We start from the raw sequence: 14,582 nt of genomic DNA on the forward strand, positions 1-14,582 counted from the left end.
TTATATGCGGGGCTTTCCATGAAGGTTGTGAAAACCTGTGAAGTTGGATCGCCCATTAAAGAATGAAAAACAATACAAAAAGAAATATAACATATTATAGGCACACAACAATGAATTAATTAAAATAAGCAAAGTACAAACACTTCAACTACCTATAAGACAAGAGAAAGTAAAATAGGGAGAAGAAAAACAATAAGGGGGAAAAGAAAGGAAAGGAAAACAAGATAACAATATATCCATCTTAGAGATTTCGTTGTGCTGTCTAAACCTATGTTTTTGGAGTCGAAGAATTTAATCATACCACATACATACAATGCGTCCAGAATGGCCGCCAGTCTCCTAAAATGACCGAAAGACGGTAAGGACATCCACAACTCTTCATTCTGACAAAATTAATCCATAAGACTCTATGATATTTCCTAATGAGGAAGTGTTGTGCATTTTTCTGAATTTTTTACTATTTCGGGGTTCGAAACTTCACCGTTGGAATGAATGTCACTACCTCCGTAGCAGAAGGATGGGAGGGAGGGGACACTATAAGCGTGGAGGGAAATTTTGAATGTTTCGTCAAAGGACAGGTCAAAATGTTATTGTACATGACTTGTTATGGGACAGGTTGATAAAAGATTGCCCTGTCACATCCGAAATTCCCTTGAAAATGTCATTCCCATAGCGTCTCGGCTCTAATTGAGTGGCATTGTTACAGGGTGAAGGGAAACGGAACATGACGAAAGTGACCCCCACTTAACTCGACCGCCTTGCTCTCTCGGATTTCATTCACACACAAAAAATGCGCCTTCGCCCCCACGACACAAGTGCCCCATGGATCCACGCTACGCCACCGATCTGTCTGAAGATTATTCCCTGATGCCTCAGTTTGCATGAGTGATGTTGTTCGTTTGGAATGTTGCACATGCCGCTTTAAGTCTCTTCATTCCTGGAAACAGGGAAAAGATATTGAAAACTAAAAAAATACTAAATTATCACGTTTCATTTTTTGTTAAAGTGAGCTTTCTTGATCCAATATAGCCATAGACGCATGGTTACAAATATAAATATGTCGGGGGAAGTCTCTTACCTGGATTCGAAATTTCCCCTTTCTAAATGTTTTTACTGTGAATATTGGTAATTTCAGGAAGCTGCAGATCCCTCACCACCCTCCCCTCCCTAATCCCCCTGGTTGGGGGGGGGGGGTACTCACATATTAGGACATGCGGGGACTGCCGCTGTAATGGGTCACTTTTTCACAAAAAATCCCTAAACATAGGTCCCACTTTTAACGAAAATACCATTGAAAATGGGTCAATTTTTTCAATTTTTTTGTGCAAAATTTGCAAATTCCACCCATAGATTTTGAAAAATGGGTATGGGTTTCGAGGCTTGAGCGGCACTCCACCGTCCAAACCAAATATGAAAAGCCCCCCCCCCCCCCGGTCCTAATCCTCGCCTCATACGCATAAAAATGATATCAAGGTATAATTACACTCTCATAAAAAAAATGTAAATAGTATTTCATTGTTACCTTCGATGAGTTTGCATTTCGGTAGGGCATGGACGAGTCTAATCCAGCCGAATTCGTTGTAATAGAAGGCCGCCCCTGGTGCGAGACCGAGACCGTGGTCAAGACAGTGGAAAGCAAACTGCTTCTCGGTTTGTTTGCTTACATTCGTGATGATCTGCGTGCATGAAAGAGGAAGGATATTGCCTGTCATTGAGTTGTAGAACTAAAGAGTTGTCCCGACATTTCATCCGGGCTTTATTTCAATAAAGATTCATACCTTCTTCACACGGGCAAGACCGACAACAGACCGCACGAACATATTACATTTCGACAAAATCATCTTTGTTTGATCGGTTCAGAGACGGCTGAAATATCCATAAAATATTCGATCATTTGAACTACCCGTTGAAAAACGAGATAGTGTCTTATATGTTTTATTCCAGCCAATGCCAATGTTGGCTTTTTGTTGGCTTTTTCGTGTTAGTTATAATACGCACGACTACCCGGCCTCTGTATTGTTAATATCAATTAATTAATTAATTAATTAATATACGCTCACCATATTTTGTGGAAAGTGGATCTGAATTGGTATGATCGTATTGGCTAAATTTCACACATTTTGGGGTCTAAAATTACCTTCATAGCCATTTTAGATACATGTTTAATACAACTGTTTGTACTTTGTGAATTAAAAAAAAATGCCATAAATACTATATAGCATAGACTAATATACCCACCTTTCTGAAGTCGGCCCAAATGAATAACCCTGCACTGGGTTTCACAAATGGCACATCAAGCTCTTTCAGAGTTTCCATTACGATAGTTGCCGATTCCATCAACATCTTATTGTGAGTTGGAAGGTACGATTTCAACCATTCTAAGTATTACAAAAAATATATAAATATATTTATATAAACATGTATAACCTTATTCGTTTTATCAACAAGACATTCATATGTAACCCCAAATGGTACATCAACAGGAAATCACAAAAAATTGTATATTACCCTAACCCTAACCTAAATTATTTTGAAGAACTTAAACTCTACAAGCTATGCCTTTTTGATCAAGTTCCTTTTTTCACATGTAATTTCGAGAATATCTAGTGTAAATGCAAACTTATACTGTGTATATGTATTTGTAGTCCATGAATATCAATTTTGTTCATATGCTTTGTTTTGTTTATCTATCGTTTTTCATGTGAAATAAAAGGTTAAAAAAACTCTCCAATTCATCAAGAAAGGTCAACTCTGCTTTTCTACTTTATCTAATAAGGCGATTGATTTATTATAAGACAGTATTCCTTAAAGGATTTTCGACTAGTTACATAAAGACTCTTTGAGAGTATTAAGTTAGTTCTTCTACACAATGATTATTATCGTATATTTTTAAATTTCACTTGCAGATCTTCAAGCTTCTTCAGACTTTCAACATAGCTGGCGCTCTTGCTAATTGATACATTACCAAACAGATGAATCTCATCGGAGGTCTCTTAGTTGTATTATACGGGTATAAAAAGATGTAAATACGAAAATGACACTTCTTTACCTTTGTCCTCAAGTAATTTTGCCAAAGCTATTTGAATGAAACTTGGAATCTGGTAGAAATCGACTAATTGTCCTAGGCCAGCTAAGACCCGAGGATTCCATGAATATACGGCTCCGAATGGAGAACCTGGCATTCCAAAATCCTGTAAAAACAAACAAACAGATAAATGAATGAATAGATAATCAGGATTTGGTGAAGAATAAAATTATTGTTTGTTGTTTCACTGTAAAAATAAGAGGTAGGAAATATGTGATACATTATTTAGGGAAAACATAGGTATGTAGGGCCAACACAAGGGCGGATCCGGGCATTACAGAAGGGGGAATGGGCTTGGGCCATGGCCTTTTATTGGGGCCTAATCACCATCACCAAGTCCCTCGGAGAGGACTTAAAGTCGTTGGTCCCCTGCTGCTTACTGACAGGCATGCACATGCTTTCTTAGCAGTCGAATTTTAACAAACTATCAAACCATGAATATGGATCGTAAATTGTTAACCTTTGCCATTCCCCATATGACATGTGTCTTTGTCTTGTCCGGTAGCTCATCTGAATGCAAGGTGAATACACTGGAACTCTCTACAGACTCGTCATAGATACTAGCAGCATAGATCTCATCAAGCACACAATGTAGATCATGCCTGTAAATGAAAAAATATATTACAACAATAGATTAAGTTACTTTGTTACATTGAAAAAAATATTGTTGTATTTTGCACTCTGTATCATATATTCACATATACCATGAATGATGAAAAAAACTTTCATTGTTTGAAGTATTGATTCCATGTATTTCAAGCTTCTACCAACCTACTCAATTCTAAGGTTGGCGGAAGTTTAAACTTCATTTTAGTATATTTATGTTTAAGAATGAAGACAGTGTAATAACAAATAAGTACAAAATACGCGAAAGATACATAGAAATGATTTCAATTCAATAAGTATATGGAAATGGGCATCGTGTCAAATCAAATACAGAAGACTTGATATCAAATCAACTGTTTTGACACTAAACGTACTATATGTACTAAGCAATTTTTGGCAAACCATATTTAGGTAAACCTGATAGTAATTAAATAACGTATATAAAACGGCAATTACAATATTCCTTTTGGGGGTACAGTCTGAATATTCAGAAACACATTCTCTGATTTAATTTAGTAAGAATATAAGGCATTTAACATCTCTTGTTATACCGCAAGGTAATCTCTTCTATCCTATTCTATTTTATCATATTCTATTATATTCTATCCTATCCGGCCTAACATATCCTATCCTATTTTATACACCTCTCTTTAGAAATCTAGCCATCTGACTGGTCGAAATTGCAGTCGTGAATTGGGATATTCCCGCAAAGAGATGAACACATAGTCAATAGTTCATGGGTGATTTTCCTGCAAGATTCCGGGTACCAGAAAAATATTTAAATTTTGTTGCGATCTCCATTGAAACTTTCAGTCATTTTCCAGCGAAGATTAACAGACGTTAGATTTTACGTGATGTTTAAACCAATCTTTACTCAATAAAAGGATCAGGTAAGAATTCTTGGTAGATTTTTGTTTCAATTCGACTGCTTTAATATTCGAGGTTTGGCTTTTTATAGGCTCTCGGGAACTAGCACATCTGCCTGCGGTCGACTATTCTATTATTATTCTTCATTGCATCTATATATCGTATCTCAGTCGAAAACACACCTTTTGCAAAATGTGAGGTATTCCAAAACTTGTTGTTTGGTGTACACGGTTCCATACGGATTGACAGGATTGACCAGCAGAAGAGCTCTGACGTTATGTCCCTAATAATAATGATAAAAAATAATAATAATAGTGATAATGATAATGATAATGATAATGATCATAGTAACGATAATATTGATATTAATGATAATGATGATAATAATAATTATATAGTAAATAGTAATAATAGTAATGATAATACTAATAATGATAATTATAATAATAAGAAGAAAACGACGAAGAACAAGAACAAGAACAATGATGATAAAATAATATAATAATAATGATAATAATAATGGATCAAGTATGGAAAATGTAGATTAATGAACTGCCAAATGACCAGGCACGTAGCCAGAGTTTGATATTTGGGGCGGGGGCACATACATGTAATCGATCGAGGTAAAAAAAACGGGTCTAAAAAAATGCAACCGATCCTGGCTACGCGCCTGCAAATGACATTAGTACCGCGGCAGGACTCGAACCGTGAACCATATGAACCACCGTCATATGCAACGTATCCACTAGACCACGACAAGTCTACACCAGTATCATGATACAAATATATTTAGGGTATCTAAATATGCTACAAACATAACAGCGGCCCGTTTCATAAAAACTTATTATCTATTTTAACAACGGCTAAATTTCTATGACAAATGTGGTCTCAGCCAATCGGATGCCATGATTTCAGTAGTTTATAACAGTAGCCTGTAACGTGTTATTGATGTCAAGTTTTATGAAACAGGGTCCGGGGGGGGGGGCGTTTCATCAACATTTTTCCGCCGATAACTGTCAGCGCTGACTAAATTTGACCAATCATAGGCCTGGAAAAAAGTCGGTGACAATAAAATTGTCGGTGAAAATGATATTAGTCGATGAAACCACCGACTGATTGTTTCATGAAACGCCCCCCAGAACAACCATTATAAATTAGCATTAGAGCCGATTGTCGTTCTCACGGGATGTCCGTCGCGTGGACTGTAGCCACTGTACATACCTCCTCCTTTGCTTTTTCCAACGCTGACTCAAGAAGAGGAACTGTCAGTTCAAACGGTTCTCTTCCATCTGGTCCTGCCTTCAATATGAAAGAGAAAACAAATCCCTTTAAAATTTATCTCAATGGGTCCTTAACTTATTTAAAAGTCTAGAAGAGTTGGTTAAAAGTGAAAAACACAAGTTTCTCGATCTCAGATAAGAAAGGGTAACCAGGAGCCCGCTAAGGCCGGGACTGGGGTGCGATGATATTTAACTTTCTGTCAGTAATCTGGATTCATTTGAGAAGTTTTCTTTGGTTGGCAAAATAGCAAAATATGATATATTTTCTCTTTTTTCCACCTTAGTGAAACTTGAAAAAAATGCAGACTTACCTTGCTGCTAAGATGCACTGGATATGTCTTCGCTCCATACTGGAACAGAAGGTCACGTGGTATAGCTCCATACATGGGAGCAGGAGTCAAAATGGTGTCTGCAGTAACGTAGTTTGTGAAGGCAAGTGTGAACATGGAAACGTTACAATCGTAATGACTACAAAGGATATGTATGAGATCTTCAAGTTAAAGATAAAGTTAAAGATAAAGTCATGCGATTGTATTGTGAAAGAAACAGTGTGGAACCAATCAGGAAAAAAATGGATATTGTACTAGCAGTTAAGTATTGATGTGTACTGCAAGGATGTGGAATCATCAAAATGATAAGAAATTTGGCCTGTTTTCAGTTGGGAAAAGTAACAAGCTCTGTACAAAGAAAGATGTATATGGGACCACACAAACATGTGGCATAAAAATGTGGTCATCATATCTGCTTTTTTGCCTTTTCTTACAAGGACCTTAAATTGAGAAGGGGACTCAAAGCAGTTCATACGTATAGGGTCCCCCCCCCCTATTCTGTGTTTCAGGGGGGGGGGCGGTGATATGGCCGGGACGTTTAAGAACGTATTCCGGGGGGGGGGGTACATGTCGTGAAAATGTGCCCGGATTAATAACATTTTAATTGCAATACCCCCATTTTCCCCCGACAGTCCTCAATCTGCCCTTATATGAATTCGACATTTTATTTGGAAACGGTCATTCTGTACAAGTGACAGGAGCGGTTGTTGTGCTATCAGATTTGTATTGGAATCCCGTAATTGTAATTAGTGCTGTATTTCAGATATTGGAGAACAAATGATATGAGTGAGAAGCATAAAGTAAATATATATACCTCCATTATCACATAAAACGTAAGCCATCGCACTCAGTGCAGACGTCACTCCATTCAGAACTATGAACTATACGAATGAGAATAAGAAAGACCAAACTGTACAATCCACTGCATATTTGAGGGAGATGTTGACTTTAGATTAGAGACGTTGGCTGATCCTCATGTTAAGTGGGTATATACTGAAATACAGGCTTTCCATTTTAGCTCAATTACTTTCCTCATACGCGAATGTCATCCACATTTATTAAAGATGACGTGTGGAAAAGTGTGGCTGCATGAACAGTAATGCGAGTAGTAGACAAAGTCAAAATGGTTCTAGGACTCCTACCCCCTGAACAACCACCCTCCGGGTAAACCACCCCTAGGGTAACCACTCTCTATATAGCTACCCCCTAGGGCAACCGACCTCTAGGACGACTACCCCCCGGGACAATTACCCTCTAGGGTAATTAGTCCCCACACAGCTACCCCCGAGGACACCACCCTCCAGGACAACTTCCCCCGGACAAATACCACCAGACAACTACCCACTAGGACAACCACCCTCTAGGACACCACCCCCCCCCCCCCGGATAAATACCCCAGACAACTACTCCCTAGGGAAGCACCCTCTAGTATAACTATCCCCGGACCAGTATGTATGTTGGTTGTTGTCCGATTGATAATTACCCTAAGTGGTTATTGTCCGGGGGTAGTTGGGTGGCAATTACCATAGTATGGGTGTTAGATGTCAAGGAGGTATATGTCCACAGTCCTAGAGGGCGGTTGCCCAAGAAGGTAGTTGTGTGGGGAACTTGTCCAGGGGTAGTTGTCTGGGGGTAGTTATCCGGGTGTAGTTGTGGTTGCCCTGGGAGTAGTTTGCTGGGGAACTTGTCTAGGGGGTAGTTTCCCTAGAGGGTGGTTGTCCTAGAGGGTAGTTGTCAGGGGTAGTAATAAACACACAAGACTGGAGCAATACAAACCTCTAAACTGGTCTTTGAATCCATAACGCGAGAAAACACACGATTTATCTCAATACATTGATGATACTTACAATAATGACAACAATGATACCAATTATGATACTGCGCTGCTATTGACAAATAGGACTAGGATCAAAGGCGTAGCCAGGATTTTTAGGGGGAGGTATTTTTTTGCCCGATTCGTGAGAAAACATTTAGCCGCGAATCAGCAAGCCGGTGAATACGCGACGGGGGGGGGGGGGGGTTCTGAAACATCCCCCTTTTGCCAAGGGGGGGGGGGTCTGAACACCTAAAACACCCAAAACACCCCCACCCCCCCCCCCCCCTCCTCCCTAGATACGCCCTTGACTAGGTGTAGGAAGGAGAAGATGAAGAAAGGGAAGAAGTAGGGGAAGAAGAGGAATGATTTCTTTGACATTTTCTTTTCTTTAAATTATTAAACCCCGCAACTGATAATCATTTATTTGACATGTGATTGCCATTTTACGTTACACAAAAATAGTACCCTGTGTCGTTTATTGTCATCAAAATATTCAAATAGCATTATATCGAGACGTTGAACGAATAAAAAAAAATAAAACATCGTCGTTTAAAGGGGAATTCCACCCTGATAATAGAAGCAGAAAAATCAAACAATAGTTCTGTGAATGTGTGAGAAAAATCGTAGAACAAATAAGGAAATTATATATAAATCTGTCAAAATCTTCTCTTTTTTTAATGGAATCTGGGAGACAAATTGGCAATGCGGTCAGAAAATATACCTTTTCCGGATCGAGAGTTTCTGGAGCTTTCTGACCACTGCAGCAAGATAAGAACTCGGACAAGGCTTTCCGGAGGCGGAGACTACCATTGCGATGCCCATTGTATGGTAGCATCGTTGAGTCCCACGTCATGAAGTCTGGCTGGTTCAACTAATATTTGTCAAAAAAAATAAATGATTTTGAATGGAAGTAGCGAAACGAGGTTAAAGATATAGACCGGTAGTGGTAAAATTGCGGTTCAAGGGTTTTGAGTGCAATTTCCATTCAATATAGTTTACATAATGCCTTCAGAGTTTGAGATGGCAATACTTCAACCTAAATTCGCAAAAAGCAGAAATATATGTCCAAATGTTCAATGTTGAAGTGCATTCGCGATATCTATCCAGGCCAGGGCCCCGTCTTACAAAGAGTTGATATTGATCCGAATCAATATCAAGTCCCTAAATCAATCACAAGTTTGCAGTCTCCCATCTCTTATGTACAAACACTGTCGCTCATAAAGGTGGAATATATTTTTTTTATCCCAATTTATGGAATTATTTGAAAAATAATTTAAAAATAATAGATCTAGATAATAGTATACATTCTCGGATTTTATTGCATAATAATTTGCCAATGTGTGTTTTGCGTGACTGCTAAAGCATGTGTATGCTAATAAGCTTATCAAATAGGGGACCTATGCCCTTAAGTCATAAATGACAGTAATGAGGATTAATGCCCCACAAAAGGGCACTAATATAACACATCGACATGGTTTTGATCATGGGGCCTCACAGTTACGAGGCCATTGCTTTGTCACTGAACCATGACTGTACGCAGCGGGGGCTAGGGTAGGGGGCAGTTTCCATAAATAATTTTTTTTTTTTTTAAATGCAATAAATGTTCAATAATTTATTGCATTTTACCCCGGGTCCCAACATAAAAAATCTTCTGTGTGCCCATGCCTTGAGCCATAATGCATGGCCGTCCAGAGGATTTTTTTATGTTGGGGACTGGGGTAAAATGCAATAAATTATTGAAAATTTATTGCATTTTCTGTGTTTTTTATTTATTTATGGAAACTGCCCCCTACCCTAGCCCCTGCTGCGTACAGTCATGGTTCAGTGACAAAGCAATGGCCTCGTAACTGTGAGGCCCCATGATCAAAACCATGTCGATGTGTTATATTAGTGCCCTTTTGTGGGGCATTAATCCTCAATAATGTCATTTATGACTTGAGGCGTAGGTTCCCTAGTTAATAAGCATAGTAGCATACACATGCTTTAGCAGTCCCGCAAAACACACATTGGCAATTTATTATTCAATAAAATCTGAGAATGTATACTATTATCTAGATCTATTATTTTTAAATAATTTTTAAAATAGTTCCATAAATTGAGTTAAAACTAAAATATTCCACCTTTATGAGCGACAGTGTAGTTGTGATTGATATCAATCACAAATAAGTTGCGATTGATATGATAATTTACCAAATATATCAATTAGAATCAGACGGTATGTGGTTTCCCGGCAAAATTTGTATCATCACGTATTAATCAAAACATAGTCTTTCACATGATTGGTAATAAGAGCTTCCATTTCATTTTTTGAGAGGGGGAGTCTCCAAAACTGGTCTTTACCTTTAAGATACAGGGAGGGCCGGACTGAGCATATAGTTTTTGCTATGTAACTTATTATGCTTGTAGTAGCTGGATTTAGTTTGTCGATTTATTTTTCTTTCTTTTTTTGCTTTTCAAGATTGTCCCCTTCTTTCTTGTGTTGTCGTTTTTAGCTTTAGCGCTGGATCTGAACAGCTTTTAATCTTCCAGATGGTTCAATCAGGTTTGTACAACCATGGACCTACTATGAAATTCAATTCAATTCGATTCAATTCAAATGTTATTGTCCATTTATTGTAAATTTGTTTCGTTTGCATGTCAATACAAAATTAGTAAATTACAGATTATAAACATCAATAAGATACAAATGGATACAGAATAATACAATGGAGTTGAACATAAATAACACGAAATGCGATAGTACAAAGTGCAGACTAACATTCAATTCATAATTTTGATCTTCGCCTTCTTCTTTACATCAGCTCTCTCCTTCTGTCAGTCAGTCAGTCTGTCTGTCTCTCTCTCTCTCTCTATGTGCCCTCTATTGTTGTCTGACCGAAACGCAACCTTCTCTCGACTTTCGACCATTCATTACCTTGGGGAGACCGGGAGTCACTTGCAGGCGCGTACGCAGCGGGTTTTTTTTTTTTGGGGGGGGGGGGGGGGGGGGGGATTGAACCCCCTCCCCCTCAATTTTGTTTATGTGTGTGATTTTTGATGAAAACAACAACAAAACAAAAAAACTTAAATGGTGACCCCCAAAAGTGACCATACCCCCCCCCCCCCCCCTGAGTCGTTGCGAAAATTTGGGGCCACAAAAAGAAGTGATCTTATCATCCGCTCAATCTGACTTGCGTGCATAATACTAATAAGCATTTTAGCATGAAAAAGTAACAACAAAAAAGTGCAGGAGTCACTTGCAGGCGCGTACGCAGCGGGGGTTTAGGGTACCAAATGGTGACCCCCAAAAAGAGACCTACCCCCCCCCCTGAGTCGTTGCGAAAAATTTGGGGCCAAAAAAAAAATTATGTTCCTCCCCCCCCCCCCCCCCCCCCCCCCCCCCCCCCCCCCCCTTGAAAAAAAATCTTGCGTACGCCACTCTTCACTTGGGTATAACCTTTCAAAAAGTATAATATAAAAAATGATATGCAATTTCTCTGTACTTTTGTCGGAAAAACTTAGTAATCCCGCACAATATCGTCTCTTTTTGCGTTGGAGAATTGAAGAGCAAAATAGCGATTTTCGATTGCACTTCGGTCGCTCTCGCAAGTCGATCCTCACTCTTTTCATTGTGGTCAGGCGGCTTTGGGGTGGGCCGCTAATGAATGAAATGAATCGTTAGCTTTCTTCTGATCGTTCGCATGTTGTTGCCGGAATTTACCTATTCACATATAGAACTTCCTGCCCGATGAAGTCAGTGGCCCTTGACCCAATGCACTCAACACGGTGGGAGTTAGCGGACTTGCGGTCAGCTTTTTTTATGAGACATAACCGGCAATTAAGCAAACGTTTCCATATGAAAATATGATAATGTCTCTATGAAAAATGCAGAAATAATATTACTTAACGCCATTTCGACAAGATACATGATGATGAAAAAGCATCATGACTGTAAGAGTGACAGTAACTTTACCTTTTCAGTGATGAGATCTTGGATTGCCTCGTTGTGTGCAGTCGAAAGATTTATTATACCCTTGAAGAGAAAAAGGAAAGCATAACCTTTGTATTAAAGTGTAAATTCAAAGAAAATCACAGATATGTCAACTAATGTATCATCAGAAACTGGTCGGGTGATTCATAAAAATACAATTCAACCACCTCCCCAGGTCGAAATTCCAGTTGATACCAGTTGAAACCAGTAAGGATTTTCAACTGGTATCTACTGGTTTGAACTGGTCTCAACTGGTCTCAACTGGTCTTAACTGGTACCAGTTGATACCAGTTGATACATTTTGGAAACCAGTAGAAATACCAGTTGACATCTGAGACCAGTTGATATTACCAGTTGATTTACCAGTTGAAACCAGTAGATGATTACCAGTTGATTTACCATTTGAAAACCAGTATGGTTACCAGTTGATTTACCAGTTGAAAACCAGTAGATGATCACCAGTTGATTTACCAGTTGAAAACCAGTAGATGATTACCAGTTGATTCCAGTTGAAAACCAGTAGATGATTACCAGTTGAAAACCAGTAGATGAGTACCAGTTGAAAACCAGTAGATGATTACCAGTTGATTTACCAGTTGAAAACCAGTAAGATTACCAGTTGATTTACCAGTTGAAAACCAGTACGAATACCAGTTGATTTACCAGCTGAAAACCAGTACGAATACCAGTTGATTTACCAGTTGAAAAACCAGTTCAATGTATCTTATGAATATTCATGATTTGCATGTTTTCACAGAAAATATAATTATCATGATCTTTCAAGCAAATGTGACAATGCACATACATTTTGTGATTTACATTTTCTTAGTTAATTATTGACAAATATATTACACATGTCTGATCATGTTTTTCATCTGATTTAAGACGTAAAATGAGATATATTGATATATATGTAATTACTAACCAGAAATAAAGTGTATAAATTTGTATATATGTATGCACGAACAATATATGTCAAATCACACAATACACGTCTGTAATCTACTTTAAATGATCATTGTGATGGGGTAATTGCAAGAGTTAGTATATGTGGTCAAGTTGGTGGCCAGATGCTAATAATGATTATTGATTATCAGTTAATTGATTACTGGATAATCATCTGAAAAATCAACTGGTAATTCAACTGGAAATTCAACTGGTAATCAACTGGTAAATCAACTGGTAATTGAACTGGTAAATCAACTGGTAATTCAACTGGAAATTCAACTGGTAAATCAACTGGTAAATCAACTGGTAATTGAACTGGTAAATCAACTGGTAATTCAACTGGTCTCAGTTAGCGTTGTTTCAATTTCCATATTAAAAACCAGTTGAATCTACTAGCTGGTTTCAACTGGTACCAGTTGACTTACTGGTTTTAACTGGTACCAGTTGCCTACTGGTTTCAACTGGAATTCCGACCTGGGTCCTTAGCATCTGGGATATACGAGAGATTCGCCAGAAAAATAACGATGTTTTAATGATGTCACATAATGCACCAATACTGCCCAAGCAGACGGCATCCCATAAAGAATGAACATAAATGCAAAGCTAACCCTGTAAATCTGCAATTACATTAATACACTAGATATGGCCACTCCAGCAAAGCATAGAGAGTCAATGCTAGTGCGTATATGGCCAGGTATGTTAAAGGAATGAATCCGGAACGTACTATGAGTCTCTTCGATACTAAGACGTATATCGGCATTATAGGGTAACCACCTTGAGTCTATATATTCTAACTTTCGATGTAACATCTTGATTCTTTTACCTCCACCCACTATTATTTAATAGTCATCGTTTGTCAATAATTGGTACAATGCTGTAACTGTGGTATAGTGAGGATTAGGAGGTATATACAACAGGCTCTTAAGATCATGCTGTAGTGCTAATGCTCTCATACATACAATTATATTATACTATTGACCAGCTTACCTCTTTGTTGTGATCTTCATCGTATTCATTGCTCCAAATCGCTATCATCGTGTCTTTCAACTGAAATTCGAAAGCAGAACAACTCTCAACGCGCTTAGAAATGTCCCGTTCCGATGCCATGGCGAAAGCTGTCCGGGTAGACTATAGTAGAACAAAAACTAGGCAAGATTCTAATTAAATCCGTCTTCTCGAATAGAATAAGAACAATTTCTCCGCAGATTTATAGTCTCTCGGTGTATGACTGAACTTAACTAGCTTTAAATACGTTTTGTAATGGTCTCATCTAGATCATAGATCCGTACACGGAAATGGTCAGTTGCTCATATTTAGTTGTCGGTCGTTCCGATCCGCTAAGATAACGTCTGACTGGATCCAGAGGCTTCCTCGATTGTCCGTCAAATATTGACGCACACAACTGAACCCAAAGAACAACCACGTCGGCCGCCCTACTTATTGGTCTTTAGTCACGTGGTTTTGTGAGCCTTATTATATCAGCACCCGATCCAAATCGGTTTTGCTACTGCCATGCATATACAGGGTTCAATCATGCATGGGTAGGTATGATCAAAGCTGCAATTAAATTGAGACGCCAAAATGGTACCTAAACTTAAAGGCCCGAATTCACAAAGCAAGGTTTGAGCTCAAACCTCCTTTTGTTTCGCCAAACCTCCTTTTAACAAAGGAGGTTTGGCGA

The 14,582-nt window shown here is 38.5% G+C and overlaps 1 protein-coding gene across 1 annotated transcript; it reads right to left on the bottom strand.

Annotated features, from left to right (window-relative positions):
• Nucleotides 1-198: 198 nt before the first annotated feature.
• LOC576060 (1-aminocyclopropane-1-carboxylate synthase-like protein 1) lies at nt 199-14,361 on the bottom strand. The gene is made up of 12 exons (XM_030997694.1): nt 13,889-14,361; nt 11,936-11,995; nt 8,705-8,854; nt 6,982-7,048; nt 6,150-6,247; nt 5,780-5,857; nt 4,741-4,841; nt 3,546-3,687; nt 3,050-3,191; nt 2,239-2,378; nt 1,523-1,676; nt 199-937 (listed from the first exon to the last, which is right to left on the bottom strand). The coding sequence occupies exons 1-12, from the start codon at nt 14,006-14,008 to the stop codon at nt 873-875; spliced, it is 1,317 nt and encodes a 438-aa protein (XP_030853554.1). The 5' UTR covers nt 14,009-14,361; the 3' UTR covers nt 199-872.
• Between the last annotated feature and the right edge of the window lie 221 nt (nt 14,362-14,582).

This window comes from Strongylocentrotus purpuratus, unplaced genomic scaffold (genome assembly GCF_000002235.5).
Source record: "Strongylocentrotus purpuratus isolate Spur 01 unplaced genomic scaffold, Spur_5.0 spur5_scaffold_4, whole genome shotgun sequence".
In the NCBI taxonomy this organism is placed as follows: Eukaryota; Metazoa; Echinodermata; class Echinoidea; order Camarodonta; family Strongylocentrotidae; genus Strongylocentrotus; species Strongylocentrotus purpuratus.